We start from the raw sequence: 14,630 nt of genomic DNA, 5'->3' as shown, positions 1-14,630 counted from the left end.
AACTCCCTGACCTCCCTCCCACCCACCGCTCCACAATCAAGGATGAGAGAAATTTCAAATTATTCACATGGTTTGACAAATAAAAAATCACTGCTCTCTGTTGCCCAGCCACATTGAGGATGGGTCAGATACAAGGAACAATTGTCTCTACGGAGATTAATTTAGTATAGCTAAACTTAACAACAAGAGGAGTAGATGTAATATGTTCCTGAACATCAAAGGTCTGCTTTTCAGACAGAAAGCTTGTTACACCACATAGACTAATGACATAATAAATTAAATAAAGTACATAAATTGAATTGCCCCCATTTTTAATCAACCTTTTCAAGGCCAATGCTACGTTTTCTCCTCACATTCCATACAGCTGTTGTTATAAGGTTATCTACATCATGTCGGTAATCAGATCTGAACTTAAAGAGAGTTTAATTACACTCCCGCCCACTCTTCCTGTAACACACCCCACGTTATGAAATAAAAGAAGAGCAAATATTGACGTTTAACAAGAGTCAACAAGTTATTGAACGTAAAGAAATTCATTAACTATGGCAATGTTTCGCCACCGTTCACTGTCTGGTAGCACTATTAGTAGAGAGACCAACAGGCCCGGTTAGAACCATGAGGCCGTCCTTCTGTGGACCCACCACCTGAAGGAGGAGCCACAGGGGGGCTGGTGCCATGTGATTTGGGCAGCTCCAACAGCCGCCCCCACAACTCGGAAACAGAAAAGTGGAAGAAAATGGACGGATGGGTTGATGGATGGATGGAGTTTTTGGTCCTCCATACAGATATACTTCAATAGTGGCTGATTAATGGCAATGGGTGCAGGCAATAACAACAGCTACCAACAACAAGAAGCAACAACATATACCGAGGACATGGAGCAACAACAAGGAGCAACAGCAGACTACATTATATGCAAAAACACATATGCAACAACTACATACTGTACGCGACAACTACATACAACATCTACATATGCAGCCACGACATATACAGAGACCAACAACGCATTACTCAAATATTCTCAAATCATTTTGCCTCACCAAGACACTTTTTGGCACTGCACCAAGTCGGCCTGACCCTGGTTTGTGTCACAAGATTCTCAATGTGGTACTGCCACTGGGTACATGTACAGTGCCTCTCGTTAGTATTCATACACCTTGAACTTTTGCACATTTTGTCATGTTTACAACCCTAAACATAAAGTTTTTATTTAGATTTTTTTACTGAACGTTCACACACAAGTTACAGACAACTGTGAAGTGAAAGCAAAATTATACATGATTCTGTTATTTTTCAAAAAATAGAAAAGTGAAAAGTGGGGCGTGCATAAGTAAGAAGAAAGCCATTATTGAAAGGAGGCCATAAGAAATCCTGTTTGAAGTTTTCTAGAAGTCAAATGGAGGACACAGCTCCATGTGGAAGAAGGAGCTTTGGTCAGATGAGACAAAAATTGAACTTTTTGGCCCAAATGCAAAACGTTATGTATGGAGCAAACCTAACACTGCTCATCGTCCTGAGTGCACCATCCCCAGTGTCAAATATACGGGGGGGAGCATCATGCTGTGGGGCTGCTTTTCCTCAGTGGGGACTGGGGAGATTGTACGAATAGTTATGAAGACGGATGGAGCCAAATACAGGGACATTTTGGAGGAAAACCTGCTGGAGTCAGCAAGAGAACTGAGGCTGGGGCGGAGATTCACCTTCCAGCAGGACAATAACCCTAAACACAAAGCTAAATCTACAATGGAATGGTTCAATAAAAACATATTAATGTGTTAGAATGGCCCAGTCAAAGTCCTGACCTAAATCCTATTGAAAATCTGTAGAAAGATCTGAAAACAGCTGTTCACAAACGTTCTCCTTCTAATGTGACAGAGCTTGAGTTGTTTTGTAAAGAGGAATGGGCTAAAATGTCAGTCTCTACATGTGCAAATCTTGTAGAGTCAGACCCCAAAAGACTTGTGCTGTTATTGCAGTAAAAGGGGGTTCCACAAAGTATTCATTCATGCTGTATGAATACTTATGCACGCCCCACTTTTCGGTTTTCTATTTTTTGAAAAATAACAGAATCATGTATCATTTAGCTTTCACTTCACAGTTGTCTGTAACTTGTGTGTGAACGTTCAGTAAAAAAATCCAAATAAAATCTTTATGTTTAGGATAGTAAACATGACAAAATGTGCAAAAGTTCAAGGTGTATGAATACTTACGAGAGGCACTGTAAGTTCATTGTTCATACTGTATCTGCATTTTGGGTAGTGCCATGCCATCTAAAGCAGTTGCAGCAATGATATTCCTTACAGTATCATTGCACTTGAAAACAAATAAGTTCCCTGTTGTTGTCAGTAAAGTGTGTTTGTTCCGGTAAAATGTCCCAATGCTGCATGTAAATGAGTGTCCTCTCAGTCGAGTTTCTCTGTTTCGGCCACGGCCCTCACACCTGTTTCTCAGGACAAGCTCCATCGATCTGAGCTCTGTTTGGACAAGCTGCTCCACTTCACACTGCCTTCACTGCGGGCTCCCTGTCAGCTCGAAGTCCAGAGTCAGGACCAATGGAGCGCACGTGGACACTACAGAAATAAAACCGCTGTCTCTTATGGAGAATTGCAGTTTGGCGAATTAACAGCGTGACCATTAGCATGAAACAGCACAAACAGAAGCGGTCAAATTGTCCCAGGAGTTTCGACATAAATACATTTTTATGACTCATACAGCGATTAGATTTGTCATAAAAATGTAAGTTTTGATTCAGATGTCAACAAACCTCTGAGAAACTGTCAGCTTTTTAAAGAAACAGGCTACAGTCCACTTTTTTTCTCATCACTAACACAATGTTTGCCGGTCAGAGGTCACCCATGGCATGAGTTTCCCAGCTACTTTGGACCTGGGGGAAGCTACACAATAGCTGTGGACAAAAGGGAGCGAGAATGGAGCATCTCTGCCAGCAGCCGCTCAACAACTAAAAGTGAAAATGGCTACTTCTGCTGGAAATGTAAAGCTAGTGTTTTGCCTGTAGTGACATCTGGGAATCTCTGAATACAATGTAACTTGTTTTGGTGATAACAATAGAGAACTCCAATAGAAGTACCGCCAGATTTCTGTCACTTGAACGGTGCAGTTTTATATTTTACCCTGGCAGCGGATCAGTCAGTTCAGCTCATCTGTAAAAACACTATAGTATAGGTCCTCTCTAATAGATTGTTTCTTTAGAGGGAAATCCATCCAGAATCACAGTTACAGAGCTGCAGAAAGTAAGACCAGACGATGTTTACAGTTAAACATATGCAGCAGCTGCCCTCACTTTCAGGACAATCTCTAGATATATGGATTCCAATTAGTGCTGCCTGTGCTGCATCAGATTTTACATTGACATTTTGATGCATGTTATTGAGTAAAAGCAATAAAGCACAAGGTTACACAATCTATTATTCCCAATCTCTAGTTTTCTATTGTTTTTAATATACTCCTTAGAGAACTGGGAGGGAAATGAAGGCAGCGGATGTGCGTTCCCCTGCCAGTTCAAAGCTTGGCACTTTGATCACAGCTACGGCCAGCGCATACCGTCATTGTGTTATTGGGCAAGACACTTCATCCTCCTTACCTCCAGTGTATGTGCACTCTGGAGGCAATAAATGAGAGTTTGTGAGGGTTGTGGACACTTTAACTTAACTAAACTAGAATAAACAAGCATGACGGCTATAGCAAACCAGAACTAGCATTTAGAAGAGGACCAAATGTATTGTGTAATGTGGGGTTATGATTGGGTAGGGAACCAACAAACTAAACCAAAGCAGTAACATCTCCATGGAGACGGGCTGGTGATGTCCCAGCAAAGTTACTTCCGCTTACAGTATATGGATGCAATGCTTTTGAGGCATTTTTCCCTTGTAATAATTGCTTCAGTTTTATTAAATCTATTGGTGAAATGTAACACGGTATGGCCATAATATATATCATTAAGTAAAGGTTGTAGTGGACTGGACACAGCTCATCCTATCCTATATGACAAGAAGAAAAAAATATATTAAAAAAAATATACAGTATATATCATAAGTAGTCTTGTCCTTTCCATATACCAACAACAACAACAACATCGGCGTAATAATCTCAACATTGTATAGTACCAACACGACCTCATCTGACCTTAGCAGAAATTCCAACAAACAAAAAAAAACATCCCTTTAGTGTAAACAGTCACTACAAAGTGGCATTTCAACGAGAACGACAATTTGTTTTGTTTGTTGGTCACTGTGACCAGCCCATTGTCCCTCCGGTCAGTGGAAATGTAGCGGTATTTTTCCAGAGATGCTGCATTGTTTGACCTCAACAAACAAAGATGGCGGCCTTTGTATTTTGGTTTCATTTGTGAACGGGACAGAGGTGTGTACATGGACCCATGGAGAGAGGGGCCAGTGCTTTCTACCTCCAAAAGAGAAAAGGACAGTTGGACGAGGCTACCAGACTAGAAATGTACATTATTATTATTACATCAAAATTTACAGACATAGATCACAGAGGGTGACGGCAGTGCAATGTCTGGGGAACCCATCTCCAGATATTGGGTCAGGTTAGGTTGATGGGGAACAGCAATGAAGGACATAGCAACACCACACAGAAGCCACCCCCCTGTCCTGGACTTGAACCCAAGGACCTTCTTGCTGTGAGCCGAGAGGGCAAGCCCTTCAGACTCCATGCTGAGTGTCAAAGTAAATAACAACTAAAACGACATTTACTATCCCAGTTACTTGGATTTGTAAGATTACACTTTGAATATTGATAAAAAGGCAGGTGTAGCAAACCAAACATTGACTAAGTGCAGTGCAACTTCAAGCTGTTTGCACACAGCAGCTGTAAGGAGGAACTCAGTCGTGTGTCAACCCATATTACTCATACGCAAAATCAATACAGGCGACATACTATTGCAAATGGTACAGCACCAAAGCAAATAGTGCCATATCAGACACCTACTAACGTCATGGGTCTTTCACCACAGTCATAATTTAGTCTTACCCTCTATGCAGAAAAAGAAAAGAAAAGAAAAGAAAAGAAAAGAAAAGAAAAGAAAAGAAAAGAAAAGAAAAGAAAAGAAAAGAAAAGAAAAGAAAAGAAAAGAAAAGAAAAGAAAAGAAAAGAAAAGAAAAGAAAAGAAAAGAAAAGAAAAGAAAAGAAAAGAAAAGAAAAGAAAAGAAAAGAAAAGAAAAGAAAAGAAAAGAAAAGAAAAGAAAAGAAAAGAAAAGAAAAGAAAAGAAAAGAAAAGAAAAGAAAAGAAAACTAAAGGTCTCTCTCTCTTTGGGACAATGACAACTGGTTTTGTACAGACAGAAAACATGAGGTCTCAAGTTCTACTTCACAAATGATAAAAAAAAAAAAACACGCACACACATGGTTGCTGTAGATAAAGAGCTATTAGAGCACTGGGCTTGGGTCCAATTGTGCTTATTTCCTGCTTTAAAGATGCAACTTTCTCTGTAAACACAGAAAATAAAGTTCATATTAGCGTGTATTTGACCTTTCAGTGACCCAGATTCACATTCACTTTCCATCCCGGGGGCTCCTATGACGCTTCAGGATCGATTTTATTTCAGGTTTTTAAAGATTTCTGGTCGGTTTTCGTAATGGAATGCATACGTAACCATGGATACGGGATGGTAAGTAAAGGCGCTATGCAAACTTTTTACATAAAAAGTTGCATAGCGCATCTTTAGATACGGATAGGTACGTAATCATTGTATGGACTGTGACTTGCACAGTTAATCACATTTGAATGGTCGCAGAAAAAGGATCACATAATTTGTTAGGCAGTATAGTAAATACCTGCAAACAGAAAAATATCTGTCTCCATGGCTCTAATTGTGTCTGGAACCTTTTAGACCTTTATAAACATTCTGAAAGGAATTCTTGTACTAGTTTAGCAGGTCCAGTCTTCTCTCAGTGCCCGACTTTGTTGTCTTGGATGCGTTTAAAATGTGTAAAGCACTTGCCCAATCACACTACATGTCTACATTGCTATTAGATATTTCTTCTTAAAATCGTGCAGCCCTAAATCCCACCTATATTTTCATCTGAACAGTTTGACCTCAACAAAAGCTGCCAGTTAACAGGAAGAAATGACTTGTGGTGGAGACAGTTCGGGGGGCTTGTTGTTGAATGGAAAAGTGGTCAGACATAGGGCACGACTGCGTCACCACAGTGAGTCAGGCCTGTCAATAAGACTGTGTGTTTTATTAATGGCTCTGCTGTAAACGCCAGGAGAGGGACAGATACAAGAGCAAACAAGCGGCAGGGAGAAGGGTTTACAGTACGTACAACTACTTGCATGACGTACAGGTCGCTGGGATTTCCGTATGCTATAGCTAAATAAACCTGTCATCGACCGCTCAAAACAAAGAGTGCTGCATGGTCTATTTTTGAAACTTCTAGTCTAATCCCTTAAATATGTGTCAAATACTCAAGCAGACTCGCCGGCTAATTTACTTTATCAGTTATTTCAGTGACCCAGCGGCTGTGTAGGTGGTTTGCATAGCGCCTTACTTTCTCACAGTGGCCTTTATGACTGCCTATGATCAATTGTTTTTAGGTTTCAGGTAGGTTTTCTCTGTTGAACGTTGCGAAACCATGGAGATAGTTCTATGAGCAGAGAAAACCTGCCAGAAACTGTAAAAACGATTGATCCAAGGCCACTGTGATGGAAAGTAAAGGCACCATGCTAACAGCTGCCAAGTTACTGAAAGGTCAAATACACACTAATCAACTTTTTTTCTGGATAAAAAGTTACATAATGCACCTTTAAAATTAGGACAAGGAACAGGGAAATGGTCAGAGCCGTTTATTCCTATAGGCAAACTATGCAAGGTGCGTAGGGCCCCCGCAGCCGCAAGGGCCCCACATCTCAGTCAAACTACGGTGATGCTACACTGATTAATCAAGGCGTTGTTACCGGCCTATTTGTCTCAAATATAAGTTGAATCCACACTGTTCTCATGCGCAGTTACTTACAGTAACTCTGGTTCTCTGAATGTGCACAGTCTAAAGCGAATTGGGCAACTCACATGCTAATACTTCCCAAACTGTGGGTCAGGGACCAGAGGTGAGAGAATGTGACTATTTGCCATTTACCATTGTAAAAAGTTGGGAAATAGAAGAGTAGTAGTAGTCCTCAATCCCAGTCTCACAGTGGCTTAGTGGTTCTCAAACAGAGGGACGGGGCCTGAATTGAGGTCATTATGTTCCACTTCTGCCCTGTTACTGCACAGTAAAGGGTTTTTTGACTGTAAATGGGTTCACTCTTTGTCGAATATCCATGGGATATGTACTGTAGGGCCCCCATGTGGATTTTTGCTTAGGGCCCCAGAAATGGTTATGGTTAGTGCCAAGAAGTTCCCCTCACAGACCTACCATTTAAAAATATCAGCATTTTTACTTGATTTGCATTTCTGGGTCATGAACCTGTGCCCGCCCATTGTTAGTGCTTCCTTTTTGCGAAATGCTTCTGAAAATTGTACGGTACCTTTGTGCTTGAGAAACTGCTTTCCTTGTATTTTGTCACATGATGTTACCAAAGCTGTACATATCAGAATCATGCACTACTAAAGCAACAAAGAAATGTATATTCCAGATTACGGACGTTAACTCTGACTCAAAATCGAATGAAATACAAATCATACATGACAAAATCGAAGCTGCATCTTTTGTGAATCAGCAAAGCTATATCTGAGAGAAATGGACCGGGTCTGCAGTTGCTATGTTGGCTCGGAGTACTAATAACATTATAGCAACCAAAAGAAAATATAACTTTAGTATCAGACTTCGTAATAAAATAGAAGTAATAAAAAGGGGCTCAGCAAACTTTCTGTATGAGGTCGGCTGAGTTTGAAATCCTGCAGCTCCATGTTCGCTGCAGCCCCGTCCGGCCGGTTATCACCCAATAAACGTGCACTGGCAGAAGAGCCGCGTTTCCACTGACACACGACGCTCCGCAAACCACCGCCTCTGACAAACACATGGAAAAACTCAAGACTCACACACTGTACGCGTGCAGGGCTGCGGTCAGCGGAGGCAAACAGAACGCACAACTTTTATCTGTCAAACTGCTGCTACTTCAAAGCAAGACTCGAGTAACTGTGAAAGAGTATTGATTGGGGATCGTGGAGTTGTTTTTGAGCAGAGTTAAACGTTTGATTGAATATGGGGTGTTTCTATTTTTTTAAATCAGAAAAAGGTAGTAAATATTTAAGTGGATTAGCTTATAACAGCAAGGATATGGTATTGAGAGACATTCTTAAATAAAGTTGCTTCTGACCAGGGAGAACAGGTTTTTAGTTTTAGTTTGATTAATACTTCTGTCAGTATCGTCAGTTTTAAGCAGAAAGGTTTAAATGTTTGTCCTAAACAGAAGTGACAATTTCATATTTCAAGGATTGAATTGAGTCAAGAATTAGTCATCTTTTACAACTCTCCAAATCCCATTAAAATGTCCTATGTGGTAACTCATCCACGCTACTGTCAGCTCTCATAAATGATCAGCCTCTGTCGTGCCTTTAACTCTCGATATTTGAAGTTGTAAAAGTTATTGTGAATGGGACTTGTATTTCCATAGCCCGGGACTTCATTCATAAAGTATTTAGTTAAAATGTCAAACTCATTTCTGAAAGTGAAGACAAACGCGGGTCTAGTTTGCACTTAACGTCTTTATTCATTATTCTTCTCTTCAAACACATTTTCCTGATGTACATTTCCATCCAATAGGAAAAAACTCTAGTGAGGTAAAAGTGCTGAAATGAAATGGTATAAAGGTTGTACCATCAAAAGTCATTGTCACAATCACAAAGCTGACAAAATAAGCTTTTTTTTTTTTTTTTGCATTTCAAAAAATATATATAGTGCGACAAATTTCATTATATTCCCCACTTTTTTTTAATATACATATATATACACACACTATATGTATATATATATATATATATATATATATATATATATATATATATATATAAACTTATCCACAGGCATGCCCCTCATACACACATGCAAATGTAGCACACACACCTCCAAACATGAACGTAAACACTATCTGCTGCGCGACGAGGGAAACTCAAGAATATTTCAGACAAACCCTCCGTCACATCCTATGGCGTAAGACTTGTACTCCAGACAAGCATAGACCACTAAATACATTCCCCAGCAGTTTTCCCCCCACTCCCCCCAAAAAAATACCTATAAGGGCGTCCCGGAGGGAGGCATGCTGCACTAAAGACCCCCCTCCTCCATCGGGCGGGACGTCCGACACATGGCGGTGTGGGGGGAAACATCCAGGTCGTAATAACACTGACAAAGAAACAGCAGAAAAAGAAAAAAAAAAAAAAAAAAAGTGGGGGCGGAAAAATTTAAACAAAAATTCCAAAAAAATAAAGAACACACACTTCATCCTCACTTTTCCACATTGTTCTTCAAAACAACACGTACATCGAGTCCTGACCGGAGTGTGTAAGACATGAGGTCTTAGCGCTCAGCCGTGACCGTAAACAACACTTTTGAGGAGGGGTCTCGATTCGTGTGTGTCCCACACGGTGTCAGAACGAAAATGCACCCAAAAAAATGCATTTTCTTTGACGTTGCACCGGTCAGAGCACAGCGCCAACTAAAGGTGAGGCAAAGGAGCTTCAACTGGCAGACTAGACTTGATTTCATTTTGTCCCCTCCTTATTTAAACATTGTTTGGGGGGAAAAGCCTGGTTTGACAAAAACTGGCGGCCAAGACACAAACCAGATGAAGTGAAGCCCCTCTGTCCAAACCATGACAAGAATGACTCCTCAAATTGAATGAAATGGGACTAAAGCTCGCCCTTCCATATCCCACATGTCCCTGAGAAGCAGCCCCACACTTCTGCACCGGTAAAGACGACCCCTTATAGCTTATGTGCGTCCCCCACGACTGGAGGCACAAAAGAACTAAGGCCTCTGATTTGATGTCCTGGGACCTGTCAGTGCACTTCAGATATTGCTTTTTAGACATTTGGCCGAGGCAGGTAAGAGGGTTTAGAAAATGTACTAGCCCACAACGGGTGAGGAAGATGGGAATGACTAGACAGGTACGGAAACTAAAAGATAAAAAGTAAAAAACAAAACCCCCCTGCCCCCCCCCCCCCCCCCAAACAATTTCATCTTGTTATTTTTAATCCAGGTGACACTTTTTTTTTTTGTCTTAATCCCCGTCCCTTTATATTTAAAACAACCCCATAAAAACAAAGTCAGTTCTGAAAGGCACTTGTTGCTGGTTGAGAGCACAACACCCTGCCCTGACCCTAGGGTGTGACCGCAGGCCAAGCTGACCATCCCGGGACAGTGCAGTGAGAGGTGATAACAGGCGCACAGCTCTTATCAGCTGTCAACACAGAGCTGCCGAGAAGAGGAAATTCAGCGGCAGCGCTGTCACAGGCAGGAGACAGTGTGGTGCGTGAGGGACAGCTGGAGTATCATCTGCATTCGATGGAAATGTCAAACCAGATGAAAATATTGTTTTGAAGGGACTTCAACATTAGAGATGGAGATACAGACAGGCTTTGTAAACAGCGCCTGTACACTGGAGCATGATAAACATTTTAGTTTCCCTAAATGCACCAAGACACTCCACTGAGAGCTCACAGAACCACACTGTAAAGACCGAGCTCGGACCATGTGCGGGCCAGAGCCACACTGCACCACTCAAATGTGACGTCTAAAAATAGACTGGCTTAAATAGCAGTTCATCCTCAGTCTCCAACGCTGCTGTTGGGGTCTGCAGCTACAGAATGCTGCGGCATCCACAATAAATCAAACACAAGGCTGAGAGGGGACCTCTGAGAGGCAGATGGGTGTTTTTCTCCAAATGCCATGGTCCCTCCGAGCTCCTGTCCTGCCTTGACCACAAAAGGGGAGAGGAGCGGACAGGAAGGGAACTCCCACATAGTGCCAGGAGCCTCCCCCTCAGGCACAGAGTAACAGGATAATTATAGACAAATTTTAGCCAGAGTGCGCTGCGTCAGACCGGGGTCTGCTTACAGGACAGCCCTGCGCCTCGCCATGTGCTGCTCCTTTTAAGGAAGACAGTCAGCCCATGGGACGTCCAGCCAGAGGCAAGACGCTCTTCCAGCAGAACCTTTCATAGTCCACACTTCACTGTGTGCTACATTCAAATAAAACAAGCCCAGCAGGCTCCATAAGGAACTTCCTTCTGGAACATTTATATCCAGTAGCCTAGGTTTGTGGAAAGTAGTGTCTCCACATGTCCCCGTGAACAGAACTTCATTTCTGATATTATCTTAACACCAGTGCACTAATATTTTTTGCTTAACTCCTCCGATGCCACTTTATCCACGCTTTTCACATTTTTTTTGTAAGTTTGTCCACAGACGAAACCAAATTTAAGGCAATAGCTTTCTCAAAATGATTCCCAAAAAGAAAACATATTTTGGGGTAAACTTGGAAGTTAAGGCACAAACATGATTCTTTTAAAGAGTAGGAAAAACACAAACCGAGCTGAAAATGGGGGAGAAAATAAATGTAAATAATAACACTTAAAAATATTGCTTTTGTCCAAGGACCTACACAGCTCTGAGTACAAGGAATGAAAAATGATCCCAAAAAACAAAGCAAACACTTGTCCATTTAAATAGATTTGTGCCTTGAGAGGAACAAACATTTATTGCCATCATTTTTTTGGGAGTTTTTCTCTGAATCTTCCTTCCCTTTTGCCGAGAAGCGTGAGCAGCCTGTTCAGGTGCGCCCCTTCGCTCAGTTACAAGGCAGCCATGTTGGAATGTTCTGGTTGGCCACGTAGTAGTTGCTGAAGTTGTGGTCTCTGACGTAGGGCGCGGGCTGGTAGTAGCAGGTGACGCAGGAGGCATCTGGGATGGCATTCTGCTCAGCGTACACTCTGAAGGCCATGAGGGAGAGCAGGTGCAGCGTCTGCCTCCGCTCGTGTCCCATGAGGCACACGGTGCTCTCGTTCACCACGCGCCGCAGGATCAGCAGATATTCGTACTTGCTCTTCTCCTCACCCACAAAGTGGCTGTGTAAGTAGGCCTCCACTTTCCGCTGCTGCTCGCTTATGTCCGGGAAGTCGATGAAGAAACGCGAGCACATGTAGCGCTCCAGGGCCTTGAACTCCTCCTCGTCAGACGGCTGGAAGTCCCGCACCAGCAGGTTGCAGTATTTGAGCAGGCCTCCACCCCGGATCTCCTCGGGGCGTTTGGTAGCGATGAGTTTGTTTTTGAGGTGGCTCAGAGAGACATCGAAATCCCCATACATGCTCTCGCCCTGCACCTGCGGGTGAGAGGCCTCGGACAACGGCTCAGTGGCCAGTTCATAAAAGGACAACATGGAATCCAGGACGATCTGAAAAGAGTCCACGCTGAACTCAAACTGCCGCCGAATGGAGTCCACAAACTTGAGCTCCACATTGCGTCCGTTGTTGTTGCACAGTGAGATGAGGCTCCAGCGGTCCTGCTCCGTGTGCACTTTGACCAGCTTCTGCACATAGGCCTCCTTCAGCGTCATGGGCGAGATCTTCTCCTTGTTCACGCCCTCAGGGAGAAAGTCCAGCAGCGTGCCCAGAACCACCTCCTTGATGAGCCTGAACTCCGCCTCGTTGGGCAGATCCACTCTGAAGATCACATCAAGGTCTTTGTAGCTCCAGCCGATGTCCTGCACCAGGACGTGGCTGGCCGTGGACCCGTTGAGGCGCATGTCCTTTACCCTGATGCCGCTCAGCTCCAGGCGAGAGCGCACGCGGGACACTATGTCCTTGAGCCGCACCTCTAACGTGGGGAAGTTCCCGCGGCCATGGACGGGCACCACTTCTGTCAGAACATCATTCAGGCGGCTCACCTGCTCCCAGGACAAGACACTGACGCTGCAGGGCTTTGCTTCCACATTGTTCTCCATCATGTCATACACCACAGGATAACTGCAACAAACAAACAAGTCTTGGTCAGGTTTGCTTTAGAGGAATAACCGCTCTGTTATCACTAGTATGCCAAAGTAAAGGTCATTCAAAATACTAACAAAACATGGGAAGCTTAGCCCACAATGTGAAGATTGGTCATAAATAAAACACTCTCAACTATGCACTGAATTAGTTTACAGTTAAAATAGGGAAACGCTTGGTCAAAGAGATAATGTCTGGATGTTAGCTTTAATCTCTATACATGGATATCTCTAACCCAAGCAAAACTCATTCTCAAAAGGCCACATAAGACGGTTGACCGCACACTGTTCTGGGTCTAGTTTGCTATACTTTCGTCTTTTACTGTCGCTCGGGACAAGTACAGCTGTTAAAGTTATTTTTGTGTCATTTTGTTTCTTTTATTCTTCATTCATTTGCTTAAATCGGCACCAAACAGTAGGCTACTCTTTCTTTCTGTATTCTGCCCATCACTGGAGAGGAATGGAATGGCGTTCACTTTATGCAAGACACCACATGTAAAGCACACTGCAGCGGTGAGGGGGTAATGGGGTTAAATCATGACCCCATTGATGCGGTGCACGAGGAAAGCTGCTCGCGCTGCGTTTCAAAGAAAAGCACAGAGCGCGTGCGGCTTCTAGAAACCCCAGCTTGAGCCTGCCTTTTATCCCTCACACTGAGAGACAAATGATGCGTTTTGTGTCCGTTTACATCAACGAGTGAACAAAAGTCTTTCCAACTAACTTTAACGACAGCCGAAGACAAAATCCCACCACAAGTAACGAAGGCATCGGTCTAAAATCGGGCTTATTCGGCGTCGCACGCGTTCAAAGCAGAGATAACGTTAACTCAGATGGATGTTATCAACTAATCAGAAGCAACACGCACGACCGACTTTAAAAAAACAGACTAAAATGTGACGATGCGTAAAAAATGTAGCTAAATGAGGTACGTACGTTACGTTTCCAGAAGTCGGCACTGAACGCGTGTATAGTCCGAAAAACGAGAGGTTAACTTCGCAGACGCCTCCACATAACGTTAATCCACTGCTGAGGAGAACACATGGGACGCCGGGTAAAACGAGTACTGCTAGCACACGCCGGACACGCCTGCTTTATAAAGCCGAAGTACAACCCACGGACAGCTAGCCACACAGCGGGGGCGGGCGGATTTTACTACTCTCTTTTACAACCCTCAACTGACAGGCGTAGTTTAAGCAAACAAACAAAATAAAACAGAATGAAGGGAATAACTAGAAACAGATACACACTTGATATATTTACCGAAACGTTGAACAGTCATCGTCGACAAATGGCTAGTATTCACCAAGCAGTTACCGAGTGTATCAATGCGCCAAACGACGCATCTGATTGGTTGACCAAGTTTTTGGCGTTGCTAGGTAACCAGGAGCAACCTTCTTCTTCAAAATGAATAAATGCTCAATAATAATAATAATAATAATAATAATAATAATAATAATAATAATAATAATAATAATAATAATAATAATAATAATAATAATACTGTTTGATAGTAGGCCTATTATGGGATATTTCCTTTTTAACTTTTTTTTTTTTTACATTCAAAGTGACCTGAGCTCCATTAAAATAAACTGATGTATTATAGAATTGTAAAGATTTTTTTTTTTTTTTAAGAAAAAGAAATTGCTGAAAACAATAGCAAAATT

The 14,630-nt window shown here is 42.5% G+C and overlaps 1 protein-coding gene across 2 annotated transcripts; it reads right to left on the bottom strand.

The window, feature by feature from the left end:
- Positions 1-9,590: 9,590 nt before the first annotated feature.
- tent5c (terminal nucleotidyltransferase 5C) lies at positions 9,591-14,269 on the bottom strand. Of its 2 annotated transcripts, none has more exons than XM_079562407.1 (2): positions 14,214-14,269; positions 9,591-12,946 (listed from the first exon to the last, which is right to left on the bottom strand). In XM_079562407.1, exons 1-2 carry the CDS (start codon positions 14,243-14,245, stop codon positions 11,773-11,775), a joined length of 1,206 nt encoding a protein of 401 aa, XP_079418533.1. In that variant the 5' UTR covers positions 14,246-14,269; the 3' UTR covers positions 9,591-11,772. The 2 variants fall into 2 exon arrangements, with proteins under 2 accessions (XP_079418533.1, XP_079418534.1); XM_079562408.1 differs by lacking the exon at positions 14,214-14,269 and adding an exon at positions 13,900-14,036.
- Between the last annotated feature and the right edge of the window lie 361 nt (positions 14,270-14,630).

Source organism: Gobius niger (genome assembly GCF_951799975.1).
Source record: "Gobius niger genome assembly, chromosome: 9".
NCBI classification, from domain to species: Eukaryota; Metazoa; Chordata; class Actinopteri; order Gobiiformes; family Gobiidae; genus Gobius; species Gobius niger.
Note: the sequence above shows the minus strand (reverse complement) of the source record. Positions and strands in the feature narration are given on the sequence as shown.

Coding starts and splice junctions, on each gene's coding strand:
- tent5c (XM_079562407.1), bottom strand. CDS start 14,245: ATGACTGTTCAACGTTTCGGTAAATATATCAA. Junction 12,947..14,213: donor CGTTTCGGTAAATATATCAA/GTGTGTATCTGT, acceptor TGTTTGTTGCAG/TTATCCTGTGGTGTATGACA.